The sequence below is a fragment of the Trachinotus anak genome, unplaced genomic scaffold (genome assembly GCF_046630095.1).
Source record: "Trachinotus anak isolate AG129_WGS33_773 ecotype Australia unplaced genomic scaffold, CSIRO_AGI_Tana_v1 ptg000004l, whole genome shotgun sequence".
Taxonomy (NCBI): Eukaryota; Metazoa; Chordata; class Actinopteri; order Carangiformes; family Carangidae; genus Trachinotus; species Trachinotus anak.
Genome location: NW_027273855.1, coordinates 8,463,593 through 8,475,532, shown reverse-complemented (window position 1 = coordinate 8,475,532; position 11,940 = coordinate 8,463,593). Strand labels below are relative to the sequence as shown.

Sequence of the window (11,940 nt, the reverse complement as noted above, 5' to 3'; positions counted from 1 at the left end):
AAATGAGATAATATTCAGTGAGCGGCAGTTCTCTGGGTGAAAATGCCTTGTTGATGCCAGAGGTCAGAGGAGAATGACCAGTCTGCTTTGACCCGATAGGAAGGCAACAGAAACTCAAATAACCACTCGTTACAACCAAGGTATGCAGAAGAGAAGAACACACAACATCTCAAACTGGTTTCTTGAACATGACAATGAGTTCACTGTACTCAAATGGCCCACAGTCACCAGATCTCAATCCAATAGAGCACACGAGTGGACAACCTTCTCAACCTTTAACTGTAATTTAGTAACATTTTTTTCCACAGTAACTGTAACAGATCACAATTATATTTATTATTTAATTTAATTACAAAATCCTGTTACATGTAACCAATGAATGCATGTGTATATCTTTAGAAATAAGAAATAAAATAAATCCGATCCTGGTCTGATATTCCCCACTCTATTCTCATATTACAAAGCAATGTTACATCTCATAACAATGTGCTGAAGGATGTGGATGTTATATTTCAGACCTGAGCGGTCAATGAAATATTCAGTTGCCTAATTTAATTCCTCTTAAATAAGATTAAATTAACTTGGGGAAAAGGATTATTTTCATACCTGCTTTACTTTCTTGCACAACAAATGAGAATAAATTATTTTTAACCCAAAAACAGAAAAACTAATAAAAGGCATCTGTTTGGCATTGTATATAACCATGTAAGATCCAGTTTCTCCTGGATTTAGTATATGCATTGTTTAGAGAAAGTCTGATGACAAGAAAACCTGTAACAATATCACTCTTGAAATTATATTTTAACTGGTTTACTCACACTCAATCAATATTTACTGTCAATCAAATTTAAAAAATGTGGCATTCTTGAGTTTTTGTGCCAAAATATTTGCTTTACTTCATGAAGAAGCTGAAGATGAGTAGGTGACACTTTGTCCCTCTCCCTTCCTACAGAATCAAAGGAACTGTCAGTGTGTCCCTGATGTTGATGTTAGTTTACACTTCTCAGTGAGTCCTCCCTCCCTACATTGCTGCCTGTTCAATGTAAAAAAAGATGCTGCGCCAGGAGCAACATGTTTTAACAGCAATGGAGATATTTGTTAACATTTGGTTGGTGTTTTGAAGGTTTTTCTGGTGACCTTTCAGATTTATATCAGGACTACTCTGGGAAGGGGTGGGGGTTAAACATCACTGCACTACAGTATTTCAAACAGTAGTTGGTGCACCATTATCGTATTTTGCACCATCAACCATACAACCTCTAACCTCCACTGAGAAGTGTTTTATGGCCCCTTTAACCAGAAACAGGGGACATCATCGCTGTACTAGTTAACGAATACAAACACTTCTTTTAGTGTAGTTTTCTAGTTTCGACAACTGCAGACAAAACTGATTTACAATAGTCCTACAATAGTTCCTCTATTATCTAGAGGAAACTTTTCTTACTTTAAGAATCATTTCTGTGCATAATCCTTCTGAACAATGAAACCAGCACACGTTGCCATTAGTTGTGTGAGAAGCACAATTACAGCACTTTATTGTTCATAAATGCTTAAGTGAAAAATGAAAACATAAAACAAATACACTAAATTCAAAGAACACATACTGAACACAACTCTCTTCTGGAAAAAAAACATGTAAGAATTGCTTTCACTTTTGTGGATGTCAGTATGGTAGTTCCTGTCCAGTCTTGTGGGACAAAGAAACATAAAATAAAACTGTGAAAATACAGTACAGTACAGTCAAGGTTGATGTGCACAAGGCTGCAGAAAGTAGATGAAACGCTCCTTTATACTGTGAAAGAATGAGAGTAGCTCAGCGCCAATATTCTTTCAGAACAGACTTCATAAAAAGATAAAAAAATAAAATCATAATCAAATTGAAAAGCAAAAACAAATCAATTCAGTTTATATGTGTGTGTATATATATATATATATATATATATATATATATATATATATATATATATATATATAGAGAGAGAGAGAGAGAGAGAGAGAGAGATAGAGAGATAGAGAGAGAGAGATGTATAGATATATTATTTTGCAAAAAAAAAAAAAAAAAAAAAAAAAAACAACAAAAAAAACCTAGGCTTGTTAAAAAATAAACTTAAAACATACAAGAAAATACCAGCCACCAAAGCAACACCTATTGTTAAGCATATCAATATAGAACATATGAGGCTACCTTACACACAGGTAATAGCAAATATTTAAGGGTACATGTACGTCTGTCCAAACATGTCTAAAAGACTGTACAAATTTACACTACCTATCTTGGTATAACTACATGAAAAATGATGGATTATCTGGTCGGCCTGAAAGCTTTACCTCACGACAACTCAATGTCTTAAGCCACACTTACAAGTTCAGTGGCTAAATCAACGTTAACAACTCCTCAATGTAATAAAGTATATAGAAGGCAAAAAACTTTTTTCCATTCATTTGGAGTCAGTTCACTGTTGTCTTTGCACCTTCCCCCTCCCAATTTGGGGGGGGGGGGGGGGGGGGGGTGGGGGGTTTAAAACTTTGTTCCAAATCTTTCCATCAGTCATAGCTGCTCATTGACTCCTTCCTTTAAATGTCACTGAATGGCTTGTTTTGAGTTTTCACTCAAGGAGACTTGCTCTCCTACTCCCTCCCCACTCTCCCCCTCTCATAGATGCCCAATGTAATGAGGCAGTGTCCATCGGTTTAGGCGAGGCAGATTTGTTGATGTGGATCAAACCTAAAGTGTTTCTGACTGTGAGAGTCTCTGATTTGTTCAGTCAGACCTGCTGTTTGCCCAGCTGGGCCCCATCTCTCCTGCTTCTTGCAGATGATGGTACAAACTTGGGAATAATGATGGGCAGAGTGTCTCTTCCCTTAGCAGCCTGTCTCTCTGAGCCCTCTGAGGGCCTGAAGCCATTCTCTACATGCGGTCTTTCGTACTTGCCGTCATCATCCTCATCATCCTCATCATCATCATCATCATCATCCTCATCGTCCTCCTCCTCCTCCTCGTTGTCATCATCATCCATCATGTCATCTAGATCTGAAACAATCTTGGCCCTTGTTCTCTGCTCCATTTTCTCCTTAGCTCCAGTAAGCTGTTCGTTACCATGGCGATGTATCTCTCCTTCTTGTTCCTTGTTATCTTTCTGCTGCTCTTCCTCATCACTTTCAGAGTCAATGGCAATGGGCTCAGAAAGGTCTAGAGGCATTTTCTGTGGTAAGGTGCTATTGATTGTCTTGGTTTGGTCTTTGCTGGCACTGTTGGGTTTTTGGGTAGATGGTGATGCTTTAGAGCCTTCCACAGTCCCACCTGCCTTTCCCTTTGATGGTACGGCCACACCAGCTTTCGCAGCTACAAGCTCCCTGTGGCTTTGGAGAGCCTGCTCTGACAACCCCAAATGCGTCCTGGACGTCCGCTTCTTGCTGCATCTGCCCTCATACACGCCGTCCTGGACCAACGCCAGCTCGTGCCTAACTTTGCTGAGCTCATGCATACTGAACCCGAGCAGAACGCTGGCATTTTGGGTTTCGCATTCCTGTACGCATTTTCTCCGTCTGTTGATAAAGTGGCTGGAGATGTCCGACTTCCACAGCCACAGACTGGCTGCCAGTTTCTCCACCTCCCTTTGTGTGGGGTACGGCACTCGATTGAAATACTGTGTTAGAAATGCCTTCCTTGACTCGTAGGACTCATTTTCTCGTCCTTTAGGGTCAAGAGCCAGAACCACAGGTTCATCAGGATTTTCTACAAAAGTAGATGGACCGTTGCTGTCTCGAGGGTGGGCCCTTTCCCCAGGGGGTCCCGGTCTCCTTCGTTTTGGTGCGCTTGTGTCTGTGCCATCAAAGCCAGCCCGTTTGAGAGCGCTACTCTGCGCCTGGCTGACCCGGGAAGAATGAGCCACTCGGCTGTCCTGCCCATTTTGAGATTTCCCTACCCCTCTACAGTGCACCAGGTGTAGAGTGATGGTGGAGGCGGTCATGTTACTAGTATAAACCCCCAAACAGTGAATACACTTGTAGGTCAATTTCTTTTCTACAGGATGGACTGTCTGAATCACCTGGTGCCTCTCTCTCAGGTGATGGGCCAGTGAGTCCGAGATTGGGCCCTTAAGGATAGAGAAACAAAGAGGACATAGCGTCTTGCCCACATCCCTTTTGTAGGGCACAGATGCCTGTGGGGCACTCTTGGTTGGTGCACTGTCAGCAGCCACTGACTGTGTTTTGGATGGATGCTGAGGCATTAACCTCTTGCCTGATATTAGGGAGGCAGACAAGACTGATGACACAGAAGAGTTGTTGTTTTGGGCATGAAATGCCACCGACTCCTCTGGGGCGTCTCTCATGTTGTAGGTAGTGACGATCAACTGAACATTCTTGGGATTGCCCTGCTGCAGAGTGAGGTCAAAAGTCAAGGGAGAGTCTGTGCGTGGACCTACACTGTCATCTGGGTGTGAGAGCCGCATGTGGGCCACCATCTTCTCAACATCATTGAAGGTTGCACGGCAGTGTGGGCAAGACAAGCCATGGATCAACATGTGGTTTAACAATGTGTCACTAGGAAGATAGCGGTTGCAGTATAGACACTTACTGGTGAAGTTGTGGATCTTCATGATGTAGTTAGCAACAGCAGGCACCTTCTCTGCTTTGTGCTCTTTTTCAAAATGAGAACTGTACACGTTCTCTGGGAAAAGCTCATTGCAGATGGTGCAGATTTTCCACTTCTGGGTGTAGGATGTGCCGAGGGCCGAGGAACCGCCTTTCTTGGATGTGACAGATGCTACAGTAGTAGCTGCTGCCTGAACACGTGAACCCAGAGGGTTGGATTTGAGTGAGGAAGAGGAGTTGACCACAACTGGACTCCGCAGGCAGCCACCAGAAATAAGCTGCTTGGCTGCATGTGACTGCTGGGGCACAGACACCTGGGCGTTCCCTGGTAGAGTAACCCTCACCTGCTGGCTGCCGACAGAGAACGGATGGGTGGCCCCAGCCTTTAATCCAACTGCATCATGTTTCATCCCAGATAGAAGATTTTGAGAGTTGAAGCCCGCCTTTGATGCAATAACGACCCGACCCAACTGATGTGAGCCAGGAGACCTTGTGGTGGCCATTACTGCACCTTTGGGGCCCATCCCAATGATGGTCTTGTCTCCTTGGGATTTGGGGGGGATCATGACGATGGGTTTGGGACGGGGGACTATCACACTGGTGTGCCCAATCATAGCAGTCACCTGGTAGCCAATCCTCTCGTGGTCCTCGATGACATGTTGAACAAGGGCCTCGTAGGTCCTTGGAACAAACAGACACTTCTTGCAGTGAATCTGGTTACTGTTAACATTGTTTGTGCTGTTACTCTCTGTATTCCCTGTGCCGCCATTCTGAGCGTGTGTCCTCTCTCCCGGTTTCACAATGTAGGGCTGGGCAACTTGCTGGAAGTGTTCCCGGTAGATATGCTTTCGCACTACATTGTACAAAGGGTCCCTATAGGTGCACTTCTTGCAGTAGTACACAGCCTGTTCCACACTGTCCCCAGGCCTCTTTAGCACCCCATCTTTCAACATGAGCCCACTGGCCCCTGCCACCATTCCACCAGGGCCCTGCCGCACAGTGTTGTTAGGCATGTGGAAAAGTTTGATGTGCGTTTCCAGAGTCTTTTTGTTACCATTGTAAGTGCAGTAGGGGCAGTTGAGCAGAATGTTGTTCTCGAAGTCCTCACTGTGGACATTGCGGAAGTGGCTCTTGTATGCAGAGAAGTACTTGGATGAAAAGAGGCAGCCGGAGCAGCAGAAAGGCTTTGATCTGTAGTCCTGAAGAAGACAAAGAAGTGGGAAAAAACTTAGACTTTAGAAGCTCTTTGTCTGAGAGAATTAATTTATTATACCATTACACACAGTTTCAACAGATTCAAATATCAGTGTTTCAAACAACAAGATATTTATGTGACAGTGTATATGTGTGTGTGTCACACACCTGGACTTTGGTATGTGATGGTTCCCACATGCACACATCTTCCCAGGTAGTGTGCTTTATATACACCTCTGGAGGAGTAAAGTGCTTATAGTCCTAAACAACAAGAAAATAAATACATGATAAATAAAGCTTAATACTTCATGATGAAACAAATACACAATCAACCAGAACAATGTTTTTTTGATACATTCACCAAGGAAAGACTAATGCTATGGATGCATGAGAAAGATGCTACCTTGCTTACCATTACTTACTAATGACCTAATTTATGTGCACTCATTCATTTCAGCTCAGTGTGAGAGTCTCTCCTGTGTTTTGCTGATATTTACGGTCACATTTCTCTCCTCTGCTGTTTTACTGTGTGTGTGTGTGTGTGTCTTAAGTCTGGTTTACACTTCTGCGTAGGATTCAATGCAGAGTCTACACCACAGCCTACGCTGCTGTGAGCATTTATACTTGTGCTCTGGTGTGTCTGCATCGCTCTGCAATTACACTAATAACGATTAAAAACACTAGTTTGCTGTAGGGTTCCTATGCCACTGTGTGTGTACTTCAAATCACGGCAGCTGACATTAAGTGGATCATGTCGGAGTTGGAGATGAAAAAAAAGGTAAAAAACTGTTACTTTTACTGAAATTATTGCAATGCTGAAAAGAGCAAAGACGTCAGATTTGAAATCTCAAGCTGTATCCATCTTAAGGCAAAGATTTGAACACAAATGTACAGTAGAATGTGTGGTCATCATAAAATACCACAGTCTGGGCAGGCTCACCTCTAGGTGATCTCTACAGAACTCCAAGCCAATGTCCCCCAGGACCTTTTTTACATTTTTCCTTGCTTTCCGCAGACTGCCCAAGTTATTGACAGGGAGCTGGAACATGCTGCCCACCTGAACAGAAAAGACACACAGAGAATATGATCAACAGGTATAGGGTAGAATATGGATAAGTGACTTTACGAGTTATGAAGAGGAGTTCTCTTTAAAAGATCTTAGATTGACTAAGCCTTCATAGTACATCGGGTAAACACATGAACACACATGAAATAACAATGATCGCATCAGCGATGTGGTACGTAGTAGTGACAGCCTTTTGACATTTAGACGTAGTTATCTTTTATCTAAATGTTCATTATGGCTTTAGTCAGATATGACTACAGATATGAAAACAAACAAACAGAAAAACAATTTGTAATACTCATACAGGATTTTACAACTGGAATGCTGTATGACAGCAGCAACTCTTTTGTCTTGTTGTGGTAGTCCTGAGGCCAACAGTAGGTGTCCTAGTAGACCATGACAGTGTGACAGTCACCAGAATTACATATTATTTGCACCTGTGCCTTTCCTACTGTGACTTGTCAAAAGTCTAAACAGTGTGTTGGCAAAGCTTCAATGATGAGGCCTGAGCAAGCAGACATGTTTTCATCAAACCTCTAAGACTCCACAGTGAGAAAAGCTACACCGAATTTTCTAGTAGATGCAACACACATTCCTTTCAATGGTCTCACACTGCTGCACTGACTGTCACTCAGAGGTAATGCACCAAGATATACAGCAATGTGCCGGCAAAGGCAAGGTAGAAGAAGACTGTTAGCTTGTAAACATGTATTGTTTATTAAAGAAATGCACTTATTACTTTTGTTGGACATAGTGCATTTAATTGAGAAACATAGTGCAAACTTAACTTTCTTTGTAAGAAAACTGCACCTACAAAGTCACAGGCCAATGCTCAGAGGTTAGGGTAGTTTAGGTTTCGCATTGTGCACTACACTGTGTTAATCCCAACCTTAAATGATAAATAACAATAACAAGGTTTTACTTTGACCTTGCAAAACTTGACTGGCTGTCTGGAGTAGAAAGAAATGTGGCCAGCACAAAGACAGAGCCACTGGTTCAATGCAAAACACAGCTAAACCCCCATCCACCCATTCATTATGTGTTATTGTCATTAGCAATTAGTTTATTTTTAGTTAAAGCCGCCTTTTGCCACTAGATATAAGGGCTGTTTAATGCACTGTCCAAAGTGGCTGGTAAAATATCTCTATTCAAATCAAACCTAGATATAGTGGGGTCAAAGGTCACTGATGCATGATGACATTGAAGCAGCTCAGTAACAACAAACAGCACTGTCCCAAACAATTCCTGTGAACACCTCAGCTTATTTCCCTTCTGGAAAACACAAAAGAGAGAGGGGGAACTGTGTATATGTGTGTGTGTGTTTGCATCAAGCGTCGGCTTGGTGACGAGCCAAGAGCACCAAAGTCGATGCTCCTGTCTGTCTCACTTTCTTGTCCGCCTGCTGTCTGTCTTGCATTGAGAAATGTGCAAAGGCTGGAGTGAGTGAAAGAGATTGCCCACTTCCTCGCTCTGTCATTCTCCTGCTAGATGGCGCTAAAGATGAGCTCCATTATGTAAGCTTCCCCATACTCTGCCTGCCCCCTTTTTCTCCCTGCCTTGCAATACCATCACAGAATGGCGCCTCCTATTGAGTCAGCAGCAGCCTCAACAATATGTCTGCAGTGGAGGGGGAGGGGAGGGAGGGAGGAGAGGTAGGAGACGAGGGAGGGATGTTGGGAGGGAGGAAGGGGAGGGACAGAAGGAGCTGGAGAGATCAGGGAAGGGGGAGGGTAAGTGTGGGAGAGGATGAGATGAGGTGGGGTGGGTGTGGGTGTGGGGGGTGTGGGGGGGGGGGGGGGGGCGCTGGGAGGAAGGCAAGGGAGAGAGAAGGGAGGGGGATTGAGTGAGCAAGCCAGGCTATAAGGGGTGTGAGGGGAGAGAGGAGAGAGGACAGAGAGTAAGTGATGGAAGTGTGTAAGTGTGTGTGTGTGGTTGTGGTGGTGGTGGTGGGGGCAGACAGACAGGCTCATAGGAGAGGGGAAGGAGGGGAAGAGGGTGGGGGGGATAGAAAAGGGTGAGAGAAAAAGGGGGCGATAGATATACATGCGGGGAGGGGGGGGGCAAGGAGAGGCTAAGCAGGAGGGAAGGGAGGGAGAGATGGAAGAGGAGAGGGAGAAAAGGCGATAGGAGGCTGTTCTGCTCTGCTGAGGGCCGCTGGCAGAAAACAGGTTTCCCCTTCTCCAGTGGTGTGAGGAAGAATAAACAAGAGGCCTACAAAACTTAAATCACTGACTTCCTACCGCTCACTCAGTCCTCCACTGGGACATGGTAACCTATGTTCTGGCTGCTGTTTAAGCTTCTCCTTCAAGATCCAGATGTTTACCAAGGGAAGAGGCTTGGTGACATCTACATTCACAAAGACACCAGGAAAGTTTGGATGCTTAAAATGCACAGGGGTTAGTTGTGTCATTGGGCTAAACACCTGTCTGCAGCCCTTAGAAATAAAGGCAGAGGGCTGTCTGTGTGTGTGTCTGTGTCTGTGTGTTTGTGTGTGAGAGTGATTGATTGATTGAGAGTGGTGACCATGTCTATCACATGACAAAGTGACAGACCCCAGCCCACCCCTCCAACACACACACACAACAGCTTAAACACAAGGTATGAGTGTATCACATCCCCCAGTGTCATCTGGCCGGATCCTGGTCATATTCTGATCACCTCTGAGGAGGGTTTGAGTACTCAAAGGAAAACTTATATAATGCAACAAACAGTTATATGAATTCCATGCCACGATCTGGCTGTGGTTGTGAATATGCATCGTTTGTCCCCAAGACTTAACTCTGTACAGAAGATACACTTTAAACACTCGCAGCATTTCTCGTATTGAAAACGTTCATTTTCAAGATGTGTCATGGTGGGTTGAGGTAACGTCAGTGTCAGTTAATATGGTCTCTGATCAACATCTGGCAGTATCCTGATCGATAGCTTTGGCAGGGAGCTGCTGCCACTGACAAAGAATGGGGACACACCGCGCTAAGTTAGCATGCTAAGCTAGCAACTCGCACTTACAACATGGACTATTAACAAACTAATGCTGCCATTTTTTTCTCATTAATTTCCAGCAACGCATATTAGCTTGCATTTTACCGGGGCTGTTCTGAACAAATCGACCAGAGCAGTCATTCAACTTGAGGTAACGCTGAACCCCCTGACTTATACAAACATAACGTTAGCTATATATACTGACAAGTTACCTTAGCTGTAGTTCACCGCCACCCATCGCATCAACGCAGGTAGCCACGGCTAACTGCAAACTATCTCGCTTTGAGATACACGTCCAACATTATAACAGACAAGTTTACCTGCTTTCACATCCAGCACTCCCGTCCGATTGAAGAGTGTCACCTCAGGTTGACTGAGACGATGTACAGGCACTTTCACTTTCCCCCAGATATCTCAATAATATCCTTTCAGGTGACAAGTAGCTTCGCGGGGGGAGCCCGACTGTCCGTGCACCCTCCAAACCCGACTGTCCCTCGCCGACAAGGGCTATCCTCTTCCCTCTGGTCGGCAAACGGGAACTGAAAGCCTCCGAGCCTCATTAGACAATTAAAACCTCCATTCCCTAGAGCGGTGAGGGCGGACACATGTCCTGTTGATGGGAACAACAACTGGCGTACCCACTCTTTCAAATAAATTGCCTAGTCTGCCTGTGATTGCCTGGCAGCCGATAACGTTTGGACCATTCTCCTCCCTGACAGACAATACACATCCAGCCTAGAAACTGCCCTATCCAAAATGGCGCAAATAAAAGGGGCGGAAGTGACATCTACTTGATTAGCATAAATAATCTCATTGTGACATCCTCGCGAGCCCGCCTCATTAAAACTCTTGATTGGTTCGACAAACAATTTGGCCAATTAAGTAACTGTCTATTCAAATAAAAATAAAAAAATAAATAAAAACCTGTCTCGCCCCTGGTTTCTGTGTCCAAGGATATGGGGTAAACAACCCGGCATAGTAATGGCGTGATCTGGCCGACAGCGGGCGTCCTCCTGGAGTAGGGCTCTTCCACTTAGGCGCATGCGCAATCTTGCTTCGTCTGGCATCCACCCCCCCAATGAGGGGTCAGATGTACCAATTGCCACTACACAGTTTACAAGAGGTATAAGCATTTGAGTCAACGATAGGGGGCGCTACACTATGCTGTGTTATTAACCATAGATATAGAAATATATAGAAACCGAGCACAGCACTGTACACCAGCACTTCTGTTTATTTACATGGTTAAAGTGATTGTAAAAGTTCTCCATCAGAAGGGGTTACTTCTTGACCACTCAGCCATCTCTCCCACTACCACCATCATCACTGAACCACCACTCCTATCACTTACTGGGCAGTTTTTTCTTTTAATGCTAGAATAGGACCTGACTGACTCTAGATTTGCTATATGGTAATTTAATCAAACATGTCAGTTTAAGATTATGCAATATACAGTATACCTTCATTTCTCCTCAAGTCATAGCATCGAGACCACATAATGTTGATGCTTTCAAAGTCCAAACAAATTAATTTAAATTCCTTGTATGTGAAAACATACTTGGCAATAAAACTGATTCTGATTCTGATTCACCCTGTTGGGACTCTTAAATGATTTCCCTTAATCCCTTCCCCTTAAATTTTCCATGAGTGTCTGTGTCAGATCTACAAGCTGGTATCAGCTGACTACTACTTGCCTTAGCACAAAGTATTCAACACTATGTACTCGGCAAGACCATGAGATGTAGTTGAAAGTCCAAAAACAAGTTGCTGACTTTTTAAAAACTTTTACATTTAACTGTTTCCAAGGGCAAGAAATTTACTTTTATGCTTATTGATATATTTACTGTTGGTGCTGGGTAAGTCTCTGGTGAGCAGGTTTTCATTTTAACAGTTCATAGGAGTGATAAACATTATCATATCATCATAATCTTCCAGGATGGATCTGAGGTCATCTTGCCACATTGTTTCTTTCAGTTTTAAAATCTGAAGCTTTTCTTCTTTCTTATTGACCTTGATAATTAAATACCAATGGGGGAAGCTGGTTGCTCTCTGTAACCCATTTTAGGTTTTGACTCACTGTGCGACAAGAGCATAATCCAGGA

General features: G+C 43.7%; 1 protein-coding gene across 2 annotated transcripts; it reads right to left on the bottom strand.

Moving 5' to 3' along the window:
* Window positions 1–1,502: 1,502 nt before the first annotated feature.
* Window positions 1,503–11,809, bottom strand: adnpb (activity-dependent neuroprotector homeobox b). 2 transcript variants are annotated; one of them, XM_071475602.1, is made up of 4 exons: window positions 10,763–11,809; window positions 6,731–6,847; window positions 5,959–6,051; window positions 1,503–5,795 (listed from the first exon to the last, which is right to left on the bottom strand). In XM_071475602.1, the coding sequence occupies exons 2-4, from the start codon at window positions 6,836–6,838 to the stop codon at window positions 2,766–2,768; spliced, it is 3,231 nt and encodes a 1,076-aa protein (XP_071331703.1). In that variant the 5' UTR covers window positions 6,839–6,847; window positions 10,763–11,809; the 3' UTR covers window positions 1,503–2,765. The 2 variants fall into 2 exon arrangements, with proteins under 2 accessions (XP_071331703.1, XP_071331702.1); XM_071475601.1 differs by lacking the exon at window positions 10,763–11,809 and adding an exon at window positions 10,159–10,713.
* Window positions 11,810–11,940: the final 131 nt, after the last annotated feature.

Excerpts from the sequence above, each read along its gene's own strand:
- adnpb (XM_071475602.1), bottom strand. The coding sequence starts at position 6,838 with ATGTTCCAGCTCCCTGTCAATAACTTGGGCAGTCTGCGGAAAGCAAGG. Across the intron at positions 6,052-6,730 it reads TCTGTAGAGATCACCTAGAG|GACTATAAGCACTTTACTCC; the intron begins GTGAGCCTGCCC and ends CTTGTTGTTTAG. Across the intron at positions 5,796-5,958 it reads CATCACATACCAAAGTCCAG|GACTACAGATCAAAGCCTTT; the intron begins GTGTGTGACACA and ends TGTCTTCTTCAG.